We start from the raw sequence: 26891 nt of genomic DNA, 5'->3' as shown, positions 1-26891 counted from the left end.
AAAAGGTCATTAAAAAGACAGGAAAGAAAGAAAAGACCAAAAGGGATGTCAGAAGAGACCCTGAAACTTGCTCCTGAATGTAGAGTAGCTAAAGCGAATGGAAGAAATAATGAAAGAGCTGAACAGATTTCAAAGTGCTGCTTGAGAAGACAAAATAAAATATTGTAATGAAATGTGCAAAGACCTGGAGTTAGAAAACCAAAAGGGAAGGACATTCTTAGCATTTCTGAAGCTGAAAGAACTGAAGAAAAAATTCAAGCCTCGAGTTTCAGTTTTGAAGCAAAATATCGAATGATGCAGGAAGCATCAAAAGAAGATGAAAAGAATACACAGAGTCACTGTACTAAAAAGAATTGGTCAGTGTTCAGGTATTTCAGGAGGTAGCATACGATCAAGAACCAATGGTATTGAAGGAAGAAGTCCATGCTGCACTGAAGCTATTGACGAGAAACCAGGATCCAGAAATTGATAGAATACCAATTGAGATGTTTCAACAAACAAATGCATTGCTGGAAGCACTTACCTGTCTATGCCAAAAAAATTGGAAGACAGCTACCTGTCCAACTGACTGAAAGAAATCCATACTTTTGCCTGTTCCAAAGAAAGGTGATTCAGCAGAATGCGAAAATTATCAAACAATATCATTAATACCACGTGCAAGTAAAATTTTGCCGAAGATCGTTCAAGAGCTGTTGCAGCAGCATATCAACAGGGAACCGTCAGAAGTTCAAGTCAGATTCAGAAGAGAAGATGGAACCAAGGATATCGTTACTGATGTCAGATGGATCTTGGCTGAAAGCAGAGAATACCAGAAAGGTGTTTACCTGTGTTTTATGGACTATCCAAAGGCATTCGATTGTGTAGATCATAACAAATTATGGATAACATTACAAATAATGGAATTCCAGTAGACTTAGTTTGGCTCACGCAGAAACTGTACATAGACCAAAAGGCAGTCATGCAAACAGGGCAAGGGGATACTGAGTGGTTTAAAATCAAGAAAGGCGTGCATCAGGGTGGCATCCTTTCACCATACTTATTCAGTCAGTATGCTGCTGAACAAATAATCCAAGAAGCTGGACTATATGATGCAAAATGCAGCATCAGGATTGGTGGAGGACTCATTAACAACCTGTAATATGCAGACGCCACAGCTTTGCTTGCTGAAGGCGAAGAGGACTTGAAGCACTTACTGATGAAGATGAAAGACTACAGCCTTTAGCATGAACTACGCGTCAACATAAAGAAAACAAAAATCCTCAGAACTGGACCAGTAAGCAACATCATGATAAATGGAGAAAAGATTGATGCTGTCAATGATTTCATTTTACTTGGATCCACAATCAACGCCCGTGGAAGCAGCAGTCAAGAAATCAAATGACGTACTGCCTTGGGCAAATCTGCTGCAAAAGACCCCTTTAAGGTGTTAAAAAGCAAAGATGTCTCTTTGAGAACTAAGGTGCGCCTGACCCAAGCCAAGGTATTTTCAATTGCCTCATATGGTGTGAAAGCTGGACAATGAATAAGGAAGAGGGAAGAAAAATTAATGCCTTTGAATTATGGTGTTGGCAAAGAATATTGAATATACTATGGACTACCAGAAGAATGAACAAATCTGTTTTGGAAGAAAAACAGCCAGACCGCTCCTTGGAAGCAAGGACAGCAAGACTTCGTCTCACGTATTTTAGACATGTTATTGGGAGGGACCAGTCTCTGGAGAAGCACATCATGCTTCATAAATTAGAGGGTCACTGAAAAAGTGGAAGATCTTTCATGAGATGGATTGACACAGTGGCTGCAACAATGGGCTCAAGCATAACAACAACTGTGAAGATGGTGTAGGACCAGGCAGTGTTTCATTCTTTTGTGCATAGGGTTGCTATGAGTGGTAACCAAATCGATGGCACCTAACAACAGTTTCTGGTATTTTTTAAATAAAGTTTAGCTTTTAATTTTTATTAATTATTTTGTTCTTTTATTTGTAGATTTACCTTATTCCTTTTCTGTTTGAATTGGATGTGTAATTCATTTCTGTCTTTCATCATTGTAATTTTCATAACAATGATGATGATTGATTAAAGACACCATCATGTGCAACTTTTTTTACCATACTTTAAGAATACAACATTCTACATACAGAGAGTTGCACAGAGCAAGAGATTCAACAGTATTCTCCCATGGTGAGATTTTATTTTTCTCTTCTGTTCCTTTCCTGATCTTTACAAGTTCATGTTTCTTTTTTTTTTTTTTTTAATCTTGCCTTGCCCAGTTGGCCATGAGTTCTTATATTTCTGCTTTGACTTCTTGTTTTATAAAGTTGATGGCTTCATTGTATATTTTTAAAAATTTGTGGTGATCTATTTGGTCATACTTACCATTTGCTCACTAGCAGATTTTTCTCGTGGTTATCCTTTATCTGCTATTGCCTTGTTCTTCTGTCCCCCTTCTCCTCTTTTTGGTGGTAACTTAGCATATGTCTAACATTGGTCACTTTTAGATTATGTCTCATATTTGAATGAGATGAGTTCTTCCTGAATTAGAAGTTTACTAGAGGTTCTAAGAAGAACCCATGTTGTGTTCCAGGCTAACAAAAATTACCCCTGATTCACAGTATTATATTCATGTGGGTGAGTTCTTAGCCATTAATTCTTGCCAGCCAACAGAGATCAGTAATTGCAAACTGCTCAAAATGCAGAACTCCTCCCTACTACTCTGCCTAAGCCTGGTTGCATAGTGGTTAAGAGCTTGGCTGCTAACCAAAAGGTTGGCAGTTCAAATCCGCCAGGTGCTCCTTGGAAATCTCATTGAGCAGTTCTGCTCTATCCTATAGGGTCACTATGAGCTGAATGGCAACGGGCTTGGGTTTTTTTTTTCTTGGTACCCTGCCTTACGGATAGATTGCTTTTTCTATAATTGGTAGCATGTCTGTATGTATTGGCATTCAACCTACCTTCCCAACTTTACCCTGGTGCCACACTGGGTCTAGAGCACTTCCTACCACCAGCCCATGCAGTCCGTTCTATGTTCCAAACAAAGCACTGATGTAGTTGCCTCATGTCGTGGCCCCTGATTTGGAGGACTGGGTCTACTCTGAAATCTGTAGCCTTAGGTATCTCCTCTCAACCTCTTACCCACCCCCATTTGAATCTGGCAACTTTTCTTATGTATTATGGTTTTAGATTACAGAAATATTCTAGTTTTCTTGAAGATGGGGTTTCATCGTTCTATTATTTGTCATCTCTTTTTGTTTTGAGGTTATTTCTGAAAGAAAGCAAAAGTATCTTTTTTCTGCCATTTAACCACAATCTCATCTAAATACTTAGACTGTTTATTGGGAAGAACAATTAAAAATAGTTATACAAATATATGATGTGATTTTCTCATTCTTAGCTAAATTGGGTCTTTGGGAAACAAATTTGGCAGGGAATTGTTTGGCTCACTTTCCTATGCTAAGATTGGTTTCCAAAAATGCAAGTAATGGCAGGAGTTACCATCCCAAAATTAGAGAGTTGAAGATTGAATTCTGAAACCATTCTCTGATTTCAAACTTTATGAATATGAGCCAACATTATTTAGTTCACTTTTCTAAATTAATATTGAATGTGAATTAAGAGCTACAATTGGAAGATGTTAATCTGTACTATACTGCGGTACTGAAAACCAAATATTATAATATTGGAGTATCAGAACTTTGTAAGTGTCTAAGGTATATTTACCCTAAAAATAAAAATCACCATACCCAGATTCCGTCTACTTTCATAAGTACCTACATTGCTGAAAAGCCATTTTCCACTATGCAAATGAATAAAAGTAAACGTTACTCTCAGTGAAAGGAATCAAAAATGAATTTAAGAGCTCACATTATGATATAAAATGTAAGACCAGATATTGAAACCGAGATGAAAAAAAAGAAAGAAATATAGACAGACAGGTTTTCAGTGGAATTAGAATTTTAGTAATTTTCTTTCTTTTTAGATTTGTTTCTTTTATCAATTTTGATTTTAAAATCTAGTTTCCAGAATCATTCATTTTTTTAAATTTGTTTTATGTACTGACATCATCGTTCAGTAAAAACAAAGTTTAATCCTACCCCTGGCAGCTGGTTTTTCTTACACCTGGACTGCCTCATTTATTCCATCCATACCTGGCTTTTAAGCTTGATTCCTGGTGTAAAGAAACATTCCTCAGGGCCTGATACTTTCTTCTCGACTATGGCAGTCAGCTTGCCTTCTACCTACACCTAATTTTCCTCAAAAATTCCATACTTTTAATTATGGTATTAATATTCACCTGGATCAGTTAGAGATTGAGTTCTGCCACATAATAAAGAAAATCCAAAGGATGGGGTTTGAACAAGATAGGGGTTTATTTTTCTCCCACTGTAATAAAAGGCCAGAAGGAGACAGTAGTTCTGCAGTATCATCAGGAGCCAAGCATCTTCCTACTTTCTACTAGCTTAACATTTCCACATCTCTCCGTGGCCAATGCCTTTGTTAAAAGCCTTCATCAGGCCTGAAATACTGTACCCACTTCCTCACTCATCACCTTACTTGAAGTATTTTACCACTTTACATTACTAGCACTCATCTTCCTAAAATTCAAGTTCAAATCTTATCTTGCCACTCCCTTAACAAAAAAAAAAAAAAATTTTTTTATAATAATAATTGTTTTAGGATAAAGTCAGTGGTCCTCAGCCTAAAACGCAGAGTTCTTTGTAATCTTGTCCCAACCTACTTTATCAATCTCTTCTGACACCTGCTTGTTATTGTTGTTAGGTGCTGTTGAGTCGATTTTGACTCACAGCGACCCTGACTCATAGCAGCCCCATGTGACAGAGTAGAATTGCCCCCATAGGGTTTCTAAGCTGTAATCTTTATGAGAGCAGACTGCCAGGTCTTCCTTACTTGGAGCAGCTGGGTAGGTTTGAACCACCAACCTTTTGGTTAGCAGCCAAGCACTTAACCATTGTGCCACCAGGGCTCCTTAACACCTCCTGGCTATAGTCTTTATTCTACACACCCTAAACTTCTCACTGTTCTCTAAGCACACCTTAGTCTTCGGTAACTTGCTATCACTAGGTGTTTTATATATTAATCCATCCATTCTTCTTATCAATTCTGAATCAATTAAAAAATGGAAATAGCAGTCAGCTATAGATTTTTTTTTTTATAGATTAAAATATCAGGTTTTGTTTTTTGTTTGTTTGCTTCTAGAAAAGCTGTCTCTGACCTGAAACCAGAATCAGGATTATCATTTCCCTACCCCAAATCAAGTCTATATGTTGGGACTCATATAAATGAAGGGCAAGTCAGATCTACAGAGGAAACCCTAAGCCAGCATGTCAGTTGGATTTGGTTCAGCTGAATGGGACTCCATACCCTAATATTACAGTGACTTAGATAATAAAGTAGGTATTTCAGAGCTGCTATATGTTTACACAGTGTCCTCAGGGGTCCATTCTCCTATTTCTACTCCATTATGCTTAGCCACTTGGCTTTCATCTTTGGGATCACCTTTTGGTCCAAGATAATTACTGGGACTCCAACTATCACATTTACATTCCAGGCAGGAAGAAAGAGCATTGTAATGAACCTTCCCAGAAGTTCTATTTACATACCACTGGCAAGAACTTTTCACATGGTTACACCTGGCTTCAAGGGAGGCTAAAAAATACAGTCTTCCTTTGAGCAGCAGAATGCCCAACTGAAAACTAGTAATCTGGAACTGAGGAAAAGAGAAAATAAATATTTTGATAGGTAACTAATAGTTTGCTGTAGCCAGCTAACTGTACAATCTTGGCCTCCCTGCCCCACTGAACTCAGGGAGTCAGGTTTGCACACCACACAGCACAGCAGCAGTGGAGAGCGTGAGTCCAGAGAAAGCCAAGGGCGCTGAGTGCACATTCTCGGTGTTCTTTCAAAACTCACAAATTAGGAAGTCACTGCTCCCCCTGTGGGGAGGAATAAGAACAGGTGCTAAGTGGAACCAGAAGCATTCCTAGAATACTGCTGTCTCCTTTGAAGTGGGACAGAAACCCACTAATAGAAGCAGGAGAAGGGACAGGGTTCACCATAACTGCACCTTTGCCAGCCAGGTCTTTCTTCTGCTAGACCTACACCATCTTTCCCAGCACTTCTGCCTCATAGATGCAAAGTCATCCTCTTAATTCCAAGATGATTTGTCACTTTCCCTTTGTCACCTTTCTGACCCACGTTCTGACCCCCAGCAGGTCCCTCTTCTTCCATATCAGTGTGTTCAGGCTAAACAGAGAGCTTTTATCACATCACACTGTTAGAACTCCTTTTATATACCTGTTTCTCCTCCTTTCTCTCCCATACATGCACTAAGCTGTGCAGTTTTTGAGGGCAGAAGCTTTGTTTTATTTATCGTTTCATTTCAGCCCCTCCTGTAGTACCTGCGAAACCCTGGTAGAGTAGTGGTTAAGAGCTATGGCTGCTAACCAAAAAGGTTGGCAGTTCAAACCCACCAGGCATTCCTTGGAAACTCTATGGGAGAGTTCTACTCTGTCCTATAGGGTCACTGTAGTTGGAATCGACTCGATGGCAACAGGTTTGGGTTTTTTTGTTTTTTTGTTTGGTGTAGTACCTACACTTAAAAAAAAAAAAAAAAAAAAAAACACTTAAGAGGCACTTAAATGTTTACCAAATTAATAATGCTGAGAATTACTGTCCTTTCCTGGTCTTCCTATTTTCTGGATGTAGAAACTGAGATTTTAAGAGGTTGCGGGGCTCAGTAAATAGTAAAAAAATGGACATCTTTGCTCATTAAAAACTGATTGTGCTCTAGGCACTTTCCTAAGTATGTTTATAGATAGTATTGTCCTTCGTTCTCATAGTAACCCTGTGAGGTACATATCATTATCCTCATTTTACACTGAGACACAGAGAGGTTAATTTTCCAATGCTAAAAAACTGAGAAGACACAGAGCTGGGATTTGAACCTAGGTCTTTTCTTCAGTCCTTATGTCAGCATCACTGGGACTAGGACAGAGCTGGGACTAGACTCAGATCTAACTCTCCCCCTGACCCAAAGAGATTTCAATTTTATCCCCTTTTGTTTCCTGCTCTATTGGAATGCAATAACTACTTAATAGTGCTTATTAAAACAAAGCATCCTTGTTATGGACAGACATGCCTTTTGGGGTTGTTATTTTCCTAGTAATAAGATTGCACATCTGCTCAAACATAGTCTCGTCCAGGACACCAACAACTACTTACAAACCACAGTTGGAAGAAAAATCGAAAAGTTAATCTGCTTGGTCAAAAACATGTTAAAATTTCCCCCAGGGAACTTAATGGTCATATGAGTTTAATGCTTATCAGAAAACAATACCCCCAGGAGGACACTATTGTTTAGTTTAACATTTGGTTCTTGGATGTCTAAAGCCAGTTAAGGAAAGTGAGATGTAGTCTTCCCTAATTCTTTCTGTATCACAAGAAGTGAGACTTCATATATTTGGGGGTGTTTATTTGGCTTGGGAGGAGAAAGTGGGTAGCTTTTTAGAGGGAGCCAGGATAAAATAGAATGTTACCTAGTCACTCACTGTCTTGGTTATCTAGTGGCGCTATTATAGAAATACAACAAGTGGGTGACTTTAACAAACAGAAATTTATTCTCTCACAGTTTAGAAGCCAGGAAATTCGAATTCAGGGTGCCAGCTCCAGGAGAAGGCTTTCTCTGTTGCCTTACTGGGAGAAGGTTCTTGTCATCAATCTTACCCAGTTGAGGAGCTTCTCAGTGCAGGTATCCCAGGTCCAAAGGATGTGCTATTCCCCTGGGTCTTATTTCTTGGTGATATGAGGTCCCCATGTCTCTCTGCTGGTTCCTCTCTTTTATACCTCAGAAGAGATTGATTTAAGACATAACCCAATCTTGTAGATTGAATTCTTCCTCATTGACATAACTGTTTCTAATTCTGCCTCACTAACATCATAAAGGTAGGATTTACAACACACAGGAAAATCCCCCCACGTGTCTGTCAGCTTGTCCTACTGTGGGGACTTGTGTGTTGCTGTATGCCACCTGTATTCAGATACCAGCAGGGTCACCCATGGAGGACAGGTTTCAGCTGAGCTTCCAGACTAAGACAGACTAGGAAGAAGGACTAGGAAGAAGGACCCGGCAGTCTACTTCTGAAAAGCATTAGCCAGTGAAAACCTTATGAATAGCAGCAGAACATTGTCTGATATAGTGCTGGAAGATGAGCCCCCCAGGTTGGAAGGCACTCAAAAGATGATGGGGGAAGAGCTGCCTCCACAAGGTAGAGTCGACCTTAATGACATGGATAGAGTAAAGCTTTTGGGACCTTCATTTGCTGATGTGGCACGACTCAAAATGAGACGAAACAGCTGCAAACATCCATTAATAATCGGAACCTGGAATGTACAAAGTATGAATCTAGGAAAATTGGACATTGTCAAAAATGAAGTGGAACGCATAAACATCGATATCCTAGGCATTAGTGAGCTGAAATGGACTGGTACTGGCCATTTTGAATTACAAAATCATATAGTCTCCTATGCTGGGAACGACGACTCAAAGAGGAATGGAGCTGCAATCATCATCAAAAAAAACGTTTCAGGATGTATCCCGAAGTACAGTGCTGTCGGTGATAAGATAATATCCATATGCCTACAAGGAAGACCAGTTAATACGACTATTATTCAAATTTACACACCAACCACTAGGGACAAAGATGAAGAAATAGAAGATTTTTATCAGCTGCTGCAGTCTGAAATTAATCAAACATGCAATCAAGATGCATTGATAATTACTGGCGATTGGAATGCGAAAGTTGGAAACGCAGAAGGATCAGTAGTTGGAAAATATGGCCTTGGTGATAGAAACAATGCCAGAGATTGAATGATAGAATTTTGCAAGACCAATAACTTCGTCATTGCAAATACCTTCTTTCACCAACATAAACGGCGACTATACACATGGACCTCGCCAGATTGAACACACAGAAATCAAATTGACTACATCTGTGGAAAGAGACGATGGAAAAGCTCAATATCATCAGTCAGAACAAGGCCAGGGGCCGACTGTGGAACAGACCATCAATTGCTCATATGCAAGTTCAAGCTGAAACTGAAGAAAATCAGAGCAAGCCCACAAGAGCCAGAATATGACCCTGAGTATATCCCACCTGAATTTAGAGACCATCTGAAGAATAGATTTGACGCATTGAACACTAGTGACTGAAGACCAGCCGAGTTGTGGCATGACATCAAGGACATCATAGATGCAGAAAGCAAGAGGTCATTGGAAAGACAGGAAAGAAAGAAAAGACCAAGATGGGTGTCAGAGGAGACTCTGGAACTTGCTCTCAAACGTCGAGAAACTAAAGCAAAAGGAAGAATTGAGGAAGTAAAAGAACTGAAGAGAAGCTTTCAAAGGGCATCTCGAGAAGACAAAGTAAGTTATTATAATGACATGTGCAAAGAGCTGGAGATGGAAAACCAAAAGGGAAGAACACACTCAGCATTTTCTCAAGCTGAAAGAACTGAAGAAAAAATTCAAGCCTCGAGTTGCAGTAGTGAAGGATTCCATGGGGAAAATATTAAACAATGCAGGAAGCATGAAAAGAAGATGGAAGGAATACACAGAGTCATTATACCAAAAAGAATTAGTCGATGTTCAACCATTTCAAGAGGCGGCATACGTTCAGGAACCGATGGTACCAAAGGAGAAGTCCAAGCTACTCTGAAGGCATTGGCGAAAAACAGGGCTCCAGGAACTGATGGAATATCAATTGAGATGTTTCAACAAACAGATGCAGCACTGGAGGTGCTCACTCCTCTATGCCAAGAAATATGGAAGACAGCTTCCTGGCCAACTGACTGGAAGAGATCCATATTTATGCCTATTCCCAAGAAAGGCAATCCAACCAAATGAAGATCAAAGACCACAGCCTTTAGTATGGATTGCACCTCAACATAAAGAAAACAAAAATCCTCACAAATGGACCAATGAGCAACATCATGATAAATGGAGAAAAGATTGAAGGTTGTCAAGGATTTCATTTTACTTGGATCCACCATCAACAGCCATGGGAGCAGCAGTCAAGAAGTCAAAAGACGCATTGCATTGGGTAAACCTGCTGCAAAGGACCTCTTCAAAGTGTTGAAGAGCAAAGATGTCACCCTGAAGACTAAGGTGTGCCTGACCCAAAAAAAGGTATTTTCAGTCACATCATATGCTTGTAGAAAGTGGACAATGAAGACCGAAGAAGAGTTGGCTCCTTTGAATTGTGGTGTTGGCGAAGAATATTGAATATACCATGGACTGCCAAAAGAACAAATCTGTTTTGGAAGAAATGCGGCCAGAATGCTCCTTAGAGGCAAGGATGGTGAGGCTGCGTCTTACGTACTTTGGACATGTTGTCAGGAGGGATCAGTCCCTGGAGAAGAACATCATGCTTGGCAGAGTACGAGGTGGATTGACACAGTGGCTGCAACAATGAGCTCAAGCATAACAACGATTGTAAGGATGGCTTAGGACCAGGCAGTGTTTCATTCTGTTGTGCGTAGGGTCACTATGATTCGGAACCGACTCGACGGCACCTAACAACAACAACGACAAGAAAATCATATCATTTGAGAAAACGGTGGACAACCACACAATACTGGGAATCATGGCCTAGCCAAGTTGACACATTTTTGGGGAACACAATTCAATCCATGACACTGTCTTTGAAGAGAAGGTTTGTGTGTGCTTCCTTAATTCAACACATTTGTCAGAAAAGTGCACATTCATCATATAAGACTTCTCCCCAAGTGGCTGGCCACACTTCTAATCCTTGGTGTTCTAATATAGAAAGTTCATGGTGTATTTCCTTCGTGTGACTCTAGGCATTTCCCTGGGTTCTTGAGATATAATCCTTTTGATCAGAGTATTTTGTCCTTTGGGCATTCTACTTTTCCTGAGCTCTAACTTGTAGCAGGAGTTCCTAGGTGGTGCAAACGGTTAACTTGCACAGCTGCAACTGAAAGGATTGAGGTTCTTCGAGTCCACCCAGAGAAGCCTCAGAAGAAAGGCCTGGTGATCTACTTGTGAAAAGTCAGCCATCGGAAACGTTATGGAGCCCAGTTCTACTCTGATATGCATGGGGTTGCCATGGGCCTGGGTTAACTCAACGGCAACTGGTTTCAAGTTGTAGCAAGGATGTCACTGTAGGCCTAACAAGTGGAGAGAAAGTGAATGGGGAGGATAGCAGGGATGTCACTGAGACATCATTTTACATGATCAGGTCATTTAATATACATGAAGAATGGGCACAGGCATGTTTGCTATATTAGGTGTTTGTTAAACACAGTTAGAAACATATGTTATATTGAAAACCAGTACATAAAATAATTTTTTTTTTAATTGCCATTGAGTCGATTCCAACTCATAGTGACTCTATAGGACAAAATAGAGCTGCCTCATAGGGTTTCTAAGGAGCAGCTGGTGGATTCAAACTGCCAACCTTTTGGTTAGCAGCCTGAGCTCTTAACCACTGTGCCCCCAGGGCTCCACCCAGTATGTATATACACACACAAATGGGCCACAACCTGAAGTGTTAGATGAAGCAGTATTTGGTGATTAATAGTACAAGCTATACAGTCAGACCGAAATCAAGCTCCTGGTCCCATTTCAGCCTCCCCCCTAATTTTTTGAAAGCCTGCATATCGCATCGCACATTTAAAGTTGTTATCTAAAATTTGTTCCCAAAATTCAAATACCCACAAATACTGTAATTTCCAGTTTGTTGTGCATATGCTTTAAATATATCTTTGTCAAAATCTTGAAGCCACAGATTGAGCTCATTCAAATTCGGGGAAACCATCCATTATATAAGCTAATTGCCAAAGCCAGTCCTCACTGTCTCACCCATCAAGCTAATCAAACTTAACTCCCTGTCAGAAAAGAAGTCAGTCTTCATTTTGCAATTCAAATAAACATAATAATACACCATCCTTCCAACCCTGACAACTCTCGCTAGTACTTCTGAATTTTAATTCTAAGAGACAGAGATAGATGAGAAGAGGAGCAAAAAGCCTTGCCATGAGACTGTGCCTGGTTGAAATAAGGCGCTTCTCCCAAGAGACCTTCTCTCAGGAGAGACGTTTTCTCAAGTTATGCCTTGACTTAGAGGCTGAGAGTTTTTATGCCCCCAGGCAAAGCTCTATCAAACTTTTGAGATGGATGAGAAATTTGAAAAGTAAGAAAAGGACAACTGTGAAGGGGGAAGTAAGAAAGGAGACCTAGACCTCAGACCCCGGGCACTTTCTCGGCTAGGTAAGTTTTGGGAAGAAGTTCATATGGAACTTGAGGACCTGGAAACTGAGTCTCCATAATTATGCCTGGAACCCCTGGCAAATTTGCGAGTACCCCGGTACTTAAATACTGTCCTAAGCCTTTAGTATCCTCATCTGTAAAATGCAAATGTTATTAGTACCTACCTTCAAAGATGGTTATGAAGAATAATTAAAGTGATACAAATAAAGCACTTACTGAAGTCCTGGGTCCATAAAAAGCAACCACTGTGTGTTCACTGACCTGCCTGTCAGTTTGTTTTACTGGGGTGGCTTGTACATTTCTACGATGCTGGAAGCTATGCCACTGTATTTCAAATACTAACAGTGTCAACCATGGTAGACAGTTTCAGTGGAGCTTCCAGGCTAAGACAGACTAGGAAGAAAGGCCTGGTGATCTGCTTCCAAAAATCAGCCATGAAAACCTTACAGATCACAACAGAGCATTGTTTGATACAGTGCTGGAAGATGCAAACATGTCGACAATCATGAAGATGGAACAGGACTGGCCAACGTTTCATTCTATTATGCATAAGGTCACCATGAGTTAGAGTCAACTCAGCTGCAAGTAACAACACAATAACCTGTGTTTGATATTGTTGTTGCTGTTGTTTTCGACCCCCATTCTTGCTAACAATGTCATTTCTCATTGGACTAAGCAGTCCTCAGGCCCACTCCGAACATTTATAGGCACTTACCGGCCATGTCCAGGCTCCATCCACACCCCCATAACCAGCTGTCCCTTGGCCGCTCTTAGGTCTGGGATCCACATCCAGTAAAAAATTCCATTCTCAGGAGGGCAGACTTGGGTAAGATGCCCTCACACTCCCTACAGCTGGACATAGAGCCATCTGGGCAAGAAATTCAGGGCTCTGACTTTCTGGAGCTTGCTCTAGAAAGGGGTGGGTGCAGTTCTGGTGGGCACATCCTCTTGGCCCAGCCGATTTCTTGCTCAGACAGAGGAGAGCAGGAGCCATATGAAGCACAGACCACAGCAGTGGCCGCTCCTATGTGGGTCTAAGAATCTTACCTCAGGGTTACTGTAAGAGTCAGTTGAGATAATATGTGTGAATGTGCTTTGAATGTAAGATTGTAATATTATCTTAATGGTCATGATCCCAAATATAGCTACAGTCTGCCCCCTTCAACAAAATAACATAAACTATGAAAGATACCACGTTACTAAACAGGTCTTTCTTCAGGTGTTCTCAAAAGCAGACTGTGACCCCTTGTTTATGTTTTAGGCACTGGCTTTCAGGCCTCAGGATACAACTTTAACACCTATGACTGGAGGAGTCCGAAACAGAGAGGCAGTTTGTCCCCGGTCACTAAGCCACGAAGCCAGACCTACCCAGATGTGGGGCTGAGTAATGAAGACTGGGACCGGTCCACAGCCAGTGGGTAAGGTTCTCATCCATTGCTGCCGTTTCAAAGATGACTGTGATAATATAGGCCAGATCTGACTTCCTGAGTTCCAGGGGCACAGACTGTTGGCACAGGCTTCTTGAAACTGCTGTCATTGCCCATCCTGGCCACATGGCAGGAATCTAAAACTTGTGCCTGTCTACAGCCTGGGCACCACCACACACAAAGCAAGAGTTGGGTTCCCCTAATGAAATAGTAGCAGCACTTGGCAAAATAGGCCTCTGTACTGTGTGTCCTCACTTGGTGACAACTAGCCCCCTTTCCTCTCTCTTAGAAGGTAGTTTCACATTAAAAACCCACTGTCGTCGAGTCAATCCTGACTCATAGCGACCCCACAGGACAAAGCAGAGCTACCCCATAGGGCTTCCAAGGAGCATTTGGTGGATTCGAACAGCCAGCCTCTTAGTTAGCAGCTGTATCTCTTAACCACTGTGCCACCAGGGCTTCTAAGTTACATTTGAAATAAATAAATAAAGATACTTTGAGGGCCACATATTTTTAACTGAGAAGTATATTTTGGCATTTTGTTCCTCACAAAAATATTTTAAGGAAATTCATAAACAGTGATAGCACTTAATTGATTTACAGTGATGCTCATAACATGTGGAAAAAACATTTTTCTCTATGTTAGAGAAAATTTAGATTTAGATTAATCTTTCCCTGTAGATACAGCAGCTGAAAAATATTCCGACACAGTGCCATGTTGGTACAGCTCATTCAGCAGGATCCATGAATATTCTGAAATTCAGTTAGTAAGACTGTGATCCATCATTTCCTTTTTCACAACACTTTGTGTTTCTTAAAACAACAGTAAGGAGCCCTGGTGGTGCAATGGTTAAGCAGTTTGGCTGTTAATGGAAAGGTCGATGGTTCTAAACCACCTAGTGGCTTCTCAGCTCCTCAGGAGAAAAGACTTGGCGATCTATACCCCTAAAGACTAAAAAAAAAAAAACCAAACCTCTTGCTGTCAAGTCAATTCAAACTCATAGCGACCCTATAGGACAGAGTAGAACTGCCCATAGGGTTTCCAAAGCAGAAATCTTTGTGGAAGCAGACTGCGACATCTTTCTCCAATAGAACGGTTGATGGGTTTAAGCTGCCAACCTTTAACCACTGTGCCACCAAGGCTTCTTCCCTAGAAATTATAGCCTAGGAAACTCTATGGAACAGTTCTAGCCTGTCACATTGGGTCACTGTGGGTCAAAAATTGACTCAGTGGCACCCAGCAACAAACCATCCTTACACTGGACCTGGCTTTACTTGGAGTTCACAGTTGGAAGAAACCCAGATCCAAAATGAGTCTGTCTCTATGTTGTGTGTGAGGTGAAGGAGAGAGATTCTGGACACAGGAAAAAGAAATCACGTTTGGAAAGTTCTTAACCCAGACTGTGCTTCTTGACAACAGTTTTGCAGGGGCTCCTGACGGTGCTGAGGCGGAGCAGGAGGAGAATTTCTGGTCTCAAGCGCTGGAGGATTTAGAAACCTGTGGACAGTCAGGAATTCTGAGAGAACTCGAGGTAGCCTCAGTCCTGCTACTTAATTTTATCGTTTCTACATTCATTTTTTTTTTTTTTTTTTTTTTTGGTCCTTTTTCTTTTGCATTTATCACACCAGTTCATTTAAAGGCTTTAACCCCTTTCCACAGGAGAAAGCTGACAGGCGTCTGTCTTTGAGAAACATGACTCTCTTGGTACCTACCCTTTATGTTTATATTTTTGCTTGTGAAGCTGCCTTCCCTCCCCTCTTGCCTTCTGGAAAGCGATTTGACTTTATATAATGCAGTTGAAAGTATTTATTTCCCTATTTCCACCTCCCAAGCTTACTGACTTGTGGCTTCTGCCATTGCTCCCCGCTAACCCTGACTGTACCTGACTGTTTCCCTCCAAACCGCTAAGAAGCAAGCTAAGTCTCCCAGCAGTGGCGCGTCTCATTCTCTTAATTGCTTTAGAAAGGAGTCTTTGGCATGTTTTCATTTGTACCTGGTATAGAAGTTAATTTGATCGTTAAGAGGAACATAAGAGGAAATTTTATGTATTTTGCCCTTAAAGTAAATGCTAATATAGCTGGTGAAAAAGGCTGGTCTGTTTTATAAGCAGCCAAAATATTACATACTACTGCCCTGTTAATTGAAAATCCTGATTCCATATTATAATTTAGTGTGAATTCGAGGAGGAGTGAGATGGAGTATAATAGCCCAACTCCTGGTGAGTTCTTGAGTCAAAGCCATGAATTTGCTGACAGAATTCACGCTTTGGTCTGGGAAGTCCTGGACTGTTTCCTTTTATGTTCTTTTAAATTTTCTGAGCTGTAAGAAATAAAGTGGCAAAAATCTCATTTTTATTTTGATGTCATATGGGGTCCCCAGGTCACTGTAAGGAATGTGAATGGCATAACTGGGTGAAACTATTGCAATTCCAAAATGGTTACTCATCTTTATATTATTTTGCTTCTCGATTGCATGCGTGGATATTTTGTGTGATCCTAATGTTTGTGAATCTGCAAAGAGAATTATAAAGAAAAATATTAGTTTGAATTTGTAAACATCATGGTCTTACCTGGCATGAATTTCAGCTTCAGAGCACAGTTAAAGGACCCGGAGATGGATAATCCAAAAAACTTAAATAAATCAAGATGTTAGCAATTGATTCCTTTTTATGCAAGTTTCAAAAAGAATAGAATGTATAAGTATCAGATGGCTTATTTAAGCTTTTACCACTTCCTGTATGTAGAATGATCAGGTAAAGGGGCCCAAACTGAAAAATTAGCACGAACGATTAGTAATTCCTGAACATACCCCTGCTTTTGAAAGCTTGTTCTGGCTTGTACATCTTTTGTATTTTGAATTCTGATACTTCTCTTTTGAAGCTATTCTTCTGATAGCTTCTTTTACATAAAGTAAAAAGATGATGTAGAAAGTAATACGATGAGGTTGTATTTTCACCTAGAAATTGAACTGTCTTATGAAAACAACATCCATCATCATAGAAATTAAGTTGCAATAACCTGTAAGTTTTCTCTAACCTAGTTTGAGGCAGGTGTGGCCCTTGAAATCATAAGTGCAGAAAAGAAATGAGTTGAATTTATAAACCAAAGAGAAATTAAAGTCTTAAGCTAGGACAAATGACTGGGGAATTCATAAATAAGTTAACTGATATATAATTTTTATCATGTACAATAAATATTCTTTATTAGTTTAAATGAACTCCAACCCCTTGATTGAAAGTACAGTTATATTAAAAAAATAATATTGGAACTAGATTTCTGTATATGAAATCTATATCCAGTACAGTATTAAAAATTAAAGCACATTATAACAGTAATAAATGCAGAAGATTAGCTAAGACCAAAAATGATTAGAATTGATATGAAAATGAATTAATTTTGTATTTTCCCTATTGCTAGCAATAATTTTAATTCAACTTTAGCACTGAAAATGCATAGTTTTAACAAAGAGGAAAAATTCTAACTAGAAGACTGGGCAAGTTACTTAACCCTTCTTAGCAGATATTTCTTCTCTAAAATATTGGGAGTATAATGAGCTAATGCTTATATGACACCTAACACAGTTTATAACACTTAATAAATGTTCAATAAAAATTAACTCTATTATTATTTTGCCATTTCTTGATTAATGAGCATTGATTTGACTTTCAAAGTATTTCTTGCTGGTCCCATAAGAGATGAATATAGAAGCTAGATATCAACAAAGCAAATAATTAATCTAAGTAGGTGAAAACAATAGATGATAGTCACCACAGTAAGAAAACAATCATTGGGTGCTTATCTGAAATAAACCATAATATAGATAACCCCTATACTCATTGCCATCAAGTTGATTCCAACTCACAGTGACCCTATACAACAGAGTAGAACTGCCCCATAGGGCTTCCAAGAAGTGGCTGGTGGATTTGAACTGCCATCCTTTAGGTTAGCAGCCGAACTCTTAACCACCATGCCCCCAGGGCTCTAGATAACCCTTGCACTTGTTTAAATATTAAGTTGAACCATATGAAATTGTTATATGGTTCAACCTAAGACTGAGAAGCAATATAGCCTGGTAGTCAAAAGCAAGGGTTCTGGTAACAGATTGTTAGGGTTCCAACCCCCAACTCTGAGGGCAAGTTGCGTATCATCTAGGCATTCCTTTCCTTAACTGAAATGAAAGGTATAATAATTGTAATAGCTACCCTATAGGGTTTCACGAGTAATAATTGGTGTTCTACACACACACACACATACATACGGCATTCAGCATGTTAATGCTCCATAATCATAAGGTTTTTTTTTTTTTACAATAATAACTTTTGTTTTTAAAATTATCAGGGAAATAACCAATCTGGTCAGGATATTGATATTTATTTTTTGTGTTTTGTTTTCCAAAAGACTTAATGTCCATGTGTGCCAATACTTAGCTGTCATTCAAAGTATCTTATTAGTGACACATGTATACCTGAACACCAAGTGAATCTTGGAATTATAAAATCTCAGAGACATGACAAATGAAAACGCTATTCACTTTGCAGTGTGCTCTCAATAGTTTTAATAGTGCTTTGGCAGGTTTACTAGCTCAGTGACCTTAAGTAAGTCAGCCTCTTTGTGCCTCAGTTTCCTCACCTTTAAATTAGAAATAACAGTGCCTACTTCCTAGAGTTGTGAGGCTTAAAATGAGTGAAAACATTCTCATTATTCAATAAATTAAGCTTCTGTTGTTAGTTGCATGAGTATTAATATAAACAAGTAGACCATGCAGCCAATCACAGTATATGGAACTTGTTTTCTGTTCCCATTATTTAAGTCATACTTACTTATGCTAGTTTATATAGCTATCACATCTAGGACCATAGAGCTAGCTATAGTCATATTTTCAAAATTTTAACATCTTCTAAGCATGGGAAATGAATATCCCAACATGATACTGCTTTCACATCCTTTTTATGTTTCGGTTCTGAAACACGGTCATATTTGAGATCTAATCTTGCCATTCCTTCTGTTATTTGGGGAACGTATTTGAAACTGGGGACCCTGGGTGGCGCAAACAGGCACTGAACTAGTGGCCAAAAGGTTGACAGTTCAAAACCACCCAGAGGCACCTGACAGACCTGGCAATCTGCTTCATAAAGGTCACACCCTTGAGAACCCTGTTAAAACAGTTCTACTCTTCACACATTTAATCACCATGAGTCAGAATCAAGTCGACAGCAACTAACAAAAAAAACAAAAAACAACATTTGAAACTGAGAAGACTTCCCATTTCAATTGTTAAATTCAATCCAAGTCTTAAACAGCTTTTTAGCAAAGGGTTGAATTCAATAACGAATACTTTTTAACTTCTCCATAGATCTGACACGACAGCTATGTCTAAGACACACTGACCCTCACCAAATGATGTGGAGGCCTACTGATCTACAAGCTTCTGGGGCAGGCCACTTGGCCAAAGGAAAAAGACAACATACAAGTGCTCAGCAGGCAGCACTGGGGAGAATCCCTCTCCTTTGTATCAGTAACCCCCTCCCAGCCAAGTGTTAGCTCCAGTTGGAGCTGGAGGCAGCGCTGCAGAAAGAGACAGCCTGGCCCCCACTGGGAAGTTCTTAGTTCATTTCTGTAAGATCTGTTGAAGGCGGCCTCGTGAATTCCACCTGTTAGAGGCCACGCCATAGAAAGCTAATGCTTGAAGTGTAGATTGCAGTAAGCAAATATTAGAGCTTTTCAATTTGCCTCAAAACTGCCAGGGGTGGTATTTGATTAAATAAAGTCAGTAGCTTAAGTACTTAAATTAAATTTGAGATGTGCGTTATAAATGTCACTTGCAAAGAATTTCCCCAGCCTTTCATAGTTCAATTAGTACATCCATTCTCCAGCCTTTGGGTATGCCCTGAAGAGACTGTATTTTGACTGGGCAAAGGGAGAACTGTGCTTAATGTTGAGCAACCAGACACTTTCTTTAGTCCCTGGCTTAATTGTTTCTGAAAATTGTCAATGCCACAGGCAACAATCATGTCGGGGAGCACGATGAGTTTGAATCACGAGGCCCCAACACCTCGCAGTCAACTGGGGCGACAGGCCAGCTTCCAGGAACGGAGCACCTCTCGACCGCACTATAGCCAAACGACTCGAAGCAACACCCTGCCCTCAGATGTGGGCAGGAAGTCTGTAACCCTGAGAAAAATGAAGCAAGAAATGAAGGATATCATGTCCCCGACTCCTGTGGAGCTACATAAGGTCAGTAAGCTTTCTTCTGTTTCCTTGGGGTCAAATTGAGTAATCATTCTGCACAGTGTGAACGTCCTGATGCAAGGAGAGTAATGACATTTTCCTGTGGGCTCAGCCAAGGAAAGAAGTCAGAGCTTAGCAGCAGGTCTGCAGAGACCTTCTTGTTCTCAAAACATGATCTCTGGGAGATTATTCTAGAAAACATTATCAACTGGCTTTCAAGCAATGTATTTATCAAAAATATATTTAAATATATAAAAATAAGATGGACCAAATCTTCTTTTAAAAGTTTAAGACTCCGTTGTCACCTGGAGCTTTGATGAACTGGTCTATTATTCTGTAAAACTTTATTGGAAGAGAGGGAGGATTTTTCTGAACATCATAATACACTCATAAATTCACTGAAAGGGAGATTTCCAGTTTAATGTGCGAAGGCTTAGGTCTTAGTTAAAAACTTATCAGTAGAAGGTTGGGTTATCCAGGGGACATGAAGGTCTCTTTGAGACAGAGACATAATTTAGATGTCTTGGGCAAGGACAGACTAAGCCCTGGCTGTTTCTTTCCTTGTCTATGACATGTGAATAGTTGCCTCCCTTTAATTCATGGAAGAAAACGCACAATTGCGCACAGAGCTGAATGGTAGAGGAGCCAGCAGAGTTTAAACAACACTTATGATGGAGGTCTGATGGCGAAGTGGTTAAGCGTTCAGCTGCTAACCAAAAGGTCGGCAGTTCGAATCCACCAGCCGCTCCTTGAAAACCCTACGAGCAGTTCTACTCTGTCCTATAGGGTTGCTGTGAGTCAGAATCAATTCAACAGCAATGGGTTATGAAAGTGAGTATTTGTGGAGCCCTTGGAAACCCTGTGGGGTTGCTAGGAGTGGGAGTCGACTTGATGGCAGTGGGTTTTGTTTTTTTTTTCTGGCCCAAAGAGAGCGGTGGTAGGAAGGTATCTTAGTTTTTCTTTTCTCCACCACCACCATATCTAATGCTTTATGTTCTGGTAATACACAAAGGCGTGTAGATAGTAAAAATCCCAGCCCAATTTTCTTGAGAACCAAGACCCTCCATGCAGTTAATAATCTATTAACCAAAGATTAGTTGTCTCACCAGGAAGAGTAAATAAATGTCAGACTGAGAGAAGGTAACAGTCAAGCCACTCCCTTTTCCTTTTTCGGTATCCCCGACTACCTTATCCCCCACCTGTCTGTCAGTTTGTCGTACTGTGGGGGCTTGCGTGTTGCTGTGTTGCTGGAAGCTATGCCACTGGTATTCAGATACCAGCAGGGTCACCCATGGAGGACAGGTTTCAGCTCAGCTTCCAGACTAAGACAGACTAGGAAGAAGGACCTGGCAGTCTACTTCTGAAAAGCATTAGCCAGTGAAAACCTTATGAATAGCAGCGAAACATTGTCTGATATAGTGCTGGAAGATGAGCCCCCCAGGTTGGAAGGCACTCAAAAGATGACTGGGGAAGAGCTGCCTCTTCAAAGTAGAGTCAACCGTAATGACATGGAGGGAGTAAAGCTTTCAGGGTCTTCATTTGCTGATGTGACACAACTCAAAATGAGAAGAAACAGCTGCAAACATCCATTAATAACTGGAACCTGGAATGTACGAAGTATGAATCTAGGAAAATTGGAAATCGTCAAAAATGAAATGAAATGCATAAACATCAATATCCTAGGCATTAGTGAGCTGAAATGGACTGTTTGGCCATTTTGAATTGGACAATCATATAGTCTACTATGCTGGGAATGACAACTCGAAGAGGAATGGTGTTGCATTCATTGTCAAAAAGAACGTTTCAAGATCTACCCTGAAGTACAACGCTGTCAGTGATAGGATAATATCCATACGCCTACAAGGAAGACCAGTTAATACGACTATTATTCAAATTTACGCACCAACCACTAGGAACAAAGATGAAGAAATAGAAGATTTTTATCAGCTGCTGCAGTCTGAAATTAATCAAACATGCAATCAAGATGCATTGATAATTACTGGCAACTGGAATGCGAAAGTTGGAAACGCAGAAGGGTCAGTAGTTGGAAAATATGGCCTTGGTGATAGAAACAGTGCCAGAGATTGAATGATAGAATTTTGCAATACCAATAACTTCTTCATTGCAAATACCTTCTTTCACCAACATAAATGGTGACTATACACATGGACCTCGCCAGATTGAACACACAGAAATCAAATTGACTACATCTGTGGAAAGAGACGATGGAAAAGCTCAATATCATCAGTCAGAACAAGGCCAGGGCCTAACTGTGGAACAGACCATCAATTGCTCATATGCAAGTTCAAGCTGAAACTGAAGAAAATCAGAGCAAGTCCACGAGAGCCAAAATATGACCCTGAGTATATCCCACCTGAATTTAGAGACCATCTGAAGAATAGATTTGACGCATTGAACACTAGTGGCCGAAGATCAGCCGAGTTGTGGCATGACATCAAGGACACCATAGATGCAGAAAGCAAGAGGTCATTGAAAAGACAAGAAAGAAAGAAAAGACCAAGATGGGTGTCAGAGGAGACTCTGGAACTTGCTCTCGAACGTCGAGAAACTAAAGCAAAAGGAAGAATTGAGGAAGTAAAAGAACTGAAGAGAAGCTTTCAAAGGGCATCTCGAGAAGACAAAGTAAGTTATTATAATGACATGTGCAAAGAGCTGGAGATGGAAAACCAAAAGGGAAGAACACACTCAGCGTTTTTCAAGCTGAAAGAACTGAAATTAATCAAAAAATTCAAGCCTCGAGTTGCAGTAGTGAAGGATTCCATGGGGAAAATATTAAACGACGCAGGAAGCATGAAAAGAAGATGGAAGGAATACACAGAGTCATTATACCAAAAAAGAATTAGTCGATGTTCAACCATTTCAAGAGGTGGCATGTGATCAGGAACCAGTGGTACCAAAGGAAGAAGTCCAAGCTACTCTGAAGGTATTGGCGAAAAAAAAAAGGCTCCAGGAATTGATGGAATATCAACTGAGATGTCTCAACAAACAGATGCAGCACTGGAGGTGCTCACTCCTCTATGCCAAGAAATATGGAAGACAGCTTCCTGGCCAACTGACTGGAAGAGATCCATACTTATGCCTATTCCCAAGAAAGGTGATCCAACTGAATGTGTGAATTATAGAACAATATCATTAATATCACATGCAAGCAAAATTTTGCTGAAGATCATTCAAAAACGGCAGCAGCAGTATATCAACAGGGAACTGCCAGAAATTCAGGGCAGTTTCAGAAGAGGACGCGGAACCAGGGATGTCATTGCTGATGTCAGATAGATCCTGGCTGAAAGCAGAGAACACCAGAAGGATGTTTACCTGTGTTTTATTGACTATGCAAAGGCATTCGACTGTGTGGATCATGGCAAACTATGGATAACATTGCGAAGAATGGGAATTCCAGAACACTTAACTGTGCTCATGAGGAACCTTTACATAGATCAAGAGGTGGTTGTTCGGACAGAATAAGGGGATACTGATTGGTTTAAAGTCAGGAAAGGTGTGTGTCACGGTTGTATTCTTTCACCATACGTATTTAATCTGTATGCTGAACAAATGATCCGAGAAGTTGGACTATATGAAGAAGAACGGGGCATCAGGATTGGAGGAAGATTCATTAACAACCTGCGTTATGCAGATGACACAACCTTGCTTGCTGAAAGTAAAGAGGACTTGAAGCACTCACTAATGAAGATCAAAGACCACAGCCTTCAGTATGGATTACACCTCAACATAAAGAAAACAAAAATCCTCACAACTGGACCAATGAGTAACATCATGATAAATGGAGAAAAGATTAAAGTTGTCAAGGATTTCATTTTACTTGGATCCACAATCAACACCCATGGAAGCAGCAGTCAAGAAATCAAAAGACACATTGCATTGGATAAATTTGTTGCAAAGGACCTCTTCAAAGTGTCGAAGAGCAAAGATGTCACCTTGAACACTAAGGTGCGCCTGACCCAAGCCATGGTATTTTCCATCCCATCATATGCATGTGAAAGCTGGACAATGAATAAGGAAGACCGAAGAAGAATTGATGCCTTTGAATTGTGGTGTTGGCGAAGAATATTCAATATACTATGGACTGCCAAAAGAATGAACAAATCCGTCTTAGAAGAAGTACAGCAAGAATGCTCCTTAGAGGCAAGGATGGTGAAACTGCATCTTACATACTTTGGACATATTGTCAGGAGGAATCAGTCCCTGGAGAAGGACATCATGCTTGGCAGAGTACAGGATCAGTGGAAAACAGGAAGACCCTCAACAAGGTGGATTGACGCAGTGGCTGCAACAGTGAGCTCAAGCATAACAACGATTGTAAGGATGGCTCAGGACTGGGCAGTGTTTCGATCTGTTGTGCATAGGGTCGCTGTAAGTCGGAACTAACTCAACGGCACCTAACAACAACAACGACAACTACCTTATATAATCTGCCTATTTATTTCACATCCAGCAATGGATATGTTGAAAGAAATCGTAGTATGGCAGTTTCAGCTCTAATAACTTAGTGTTCCAATCCTGGGTTTATTCTCTCACCACTCATTCATTCATTATTTCACTTAGGAGTGGATTGTACATTTATTCACTCAAAGAACATAATGTGCATCCTCAAGGAAATCATAGTCTAGTGGGAGACAGTCTGGGAAACCGTGGGAAGACAGTGGGATAAGTACAATGATAGAAGTAAGCCTAGGCTGTTTTGGGGACATGGAGAGTAACGCACCAGGAAGGGGAGAAGAAAGGCTTCCTAGAAATAGGCATTGACCATGCAGAGGAAGGTGGAAGATGGGAGGGCATTCCAAGCACAGAAAGAAGCAGGTACAGGGCATCAAAGATTGGGGTGCTCTGGGAGAATGCAGATATTCCAACATGACTGGAACTTAGAATTTAAGTTGAATCCCTATGCACAGAGGCTAGAGAGAGCATAGTTTATGAAGAGTGTGATGGGCCATAGAGATTAAAAGCATGTGTCCTGAAGCCAGATTGCCTGAGTTCATTTCCTGGTTCTACCAAATATCAGCTAGATGCCGTTCAGTAAGTTGCTTAGCCTCCCTGTGTCTCATTTCCACACCTGTGAAGTGAGGGTAGTAATAGTATCCAATTCCTTAGGTTGTGTTCAGGATTAAATTAACACCTATAAAGAGCTTTGGAGCCCTGGTGGCACAGTGGTCAAGCGTTGGCTGCTAACCAAAAGGTTGGCAGTTCGAATCCACCAGCCGCTCCTTGGAAACCCTGTAAGGCAGTTTTACTCTGTCGTATAGGGTCACCATGAGTTGGAATCGACTTTACGGCAATGGGTTTGGTTCTTGGTTTATAAAAAGCTTAGGAACCCTGATGGTGCAGTGGTTAAATCGTTTGGCTGCTCACTGGAAGGTCAGCAGCTTGAACCCACCAGCTGCTCCACAGGAGAAAGATATGGCAATCTGCTTCCGTAAAGATTTCAGCCTTGGAAACCCTATGGAGCAGTTCTACTCTGTCCTATAAGGTCGCTATGACTCGGAACTGACTCAGTGGTAATGGGTTTGGTTTGGTTTGATAAAGAGCTTAGAAAAGGGCGTGACAAAGTTGATGCTTGATAAATGTTAGCTGAAGTTATGATGATGATGATGATTTATTAACAAGTTTGGTTGTTAGAGTGAAAGCTAGGAATCACATTGAAGCACTTTCAGAAGAAAAGAGACGTGATCAGATCTGTGTTTTTAAAGTATGCGTTGGGAGCAAGGAGACTGGAGACAAAAGGACTAATTCTATGGATGTGTGCATTTACATCTTGCTTCATTTCATAAAGAATGTGAGGCCCTAAGAGTATAGCCCCTGAACACCCTTTTAGCTCAGTAATGAAGTCACTCCTGAGCCTCACTCTTCAGCCAAAGATTAGACAGGCCCAGAAAACAACAGGAGACTAAACGGGGGGGCACACCAGCCCAGGAGCAAGGAAACTAATTTAAATATTCTGAAGAACTCAGTAAAGTGCATCACAAAAAAAAAAAAATTTCTGTGGAATTCGGTATAGATCCAAACAACTGGAAAAGACTGAAAAAACTAAAAAAAGAAAAAAATCCAGAAGGATTCTACATTCAAATTGCTTTGCAAGTATTTTGAAGTCTTCACTAGATTTTAAAGAATCCCAAACTGTGAATTGTAGATAATGGATTATGAATGAATTTATTAGAAAAAGACGATTTATAACTCCAACCAAATTTCATTCAGCTTACCAAGCACGTATTAAGCTCTGGACTCTGAGTGCTGTGCTCTGCCTGGGAGGCAGGGTGGAGAAGGCACAGCACATACCATCATGGGGCTGAACAGGAGGAGCCAGAAATTCCACGTTTTTCTTGCCAACCACAGGTTGGAAACGGCAGACATAAAGAAAAACAAAAAGGTTTCTGACATTTTAGTACAAGGACCCAGATTTAACCCTATGCCACAGGTTGGCTTGTTCATCCAGATTACCCTGCATCGATGTGCGCACTTGGTAAGCACCCAGTCTCACTGCCTGTCACATATCCTAACAAACACTATTAGGATTCAAGGCTAATTCTGCTGTTCCAAGAAGGGGCCTGGCCCCTCCCGGTTCCCTCAGTGTCTGTGAACACTGTCTTCCTCTCCTCTCTAAAGCTTCTACTGCCCAGACGAGAAAAGAGCACACATGATAAACCACCCTCCTTCGGCCGGAAAGGGAAAGAATATCATTATGTATTGAGTGTCTAAAACCAAGAAACCAAACTCATTGCCGTCGAGTCAATTCCAACGTCACGGTGACCCCATGTGTTACAGAGTAGAACTGCTCCATAGGATTTTCTTGGTTGTAATCTTTTTTTTTTTTAATCTTTATGGATGGTCCTTCTGTAGCACAAAAGGTTTGTGCTAGACTACTAACCTAAAGGTTGATGGTTCAGACCTGCCCAGTGGCAC

At 40.5% G+C, this 26891-nt stretch overlaps 1 protein-coding gene across 10 annotated transcripts in view; it reads left to right on the top strand.

Annotated features, from left to right (window-relative positions):
• The window catches only part of GRIP1 (glutamate receptor interacting protein 1), a 791276-nt gene that overhangs the window by 739620 nt on the left and 24765 nt on the right, over positions 1–26891 (top strand). For 7 of the 10 annotated variants that reach the window (XM_049883798.1, XM_049883796.1, XM_049883802.1 and 4 more), the window contains 4 exons: positions 13565–13721; positions 15151–15262; positions 15391–15435; positions 19731–19964. In XM_049883798.1, the coding sequence (XP_049739755.1) occupies positions 13565–13721; positions 15151–15262; positions 15391–15435; positions 19731–19964 (548 nt within the window). The remainder of the gene's footprint in view (positions 1–13564; positions 13722–15150; positions 15263–15390; positions 15436–19730; positions 19965–26891) is intronic. The other 3 variants (XM_049883804.1, XM_049883799.1, XM_049883805.1) reach the window with 1 other exon arrangement.

This window comes from Elephas maximus, chromosome 4 (genome assembly GCF_024166365.1).
Source record: "Elephas maximus indicus isolate mEleMax1 chromosome 4, mEleMax1 primary haplotype, whole genome shotgun sequence".
Lineage (NCBI taxonomy): Eukaryota > Metazoa > Chordata > Mammalia > Proboscidea > Elephantidae > Elephas > Elephas maximus.
The sequence above is the reverse complement of the archived record's forward strand: the minus strand, read 5'-3'. Positions and strand labels throughout refer to the sequence as shown.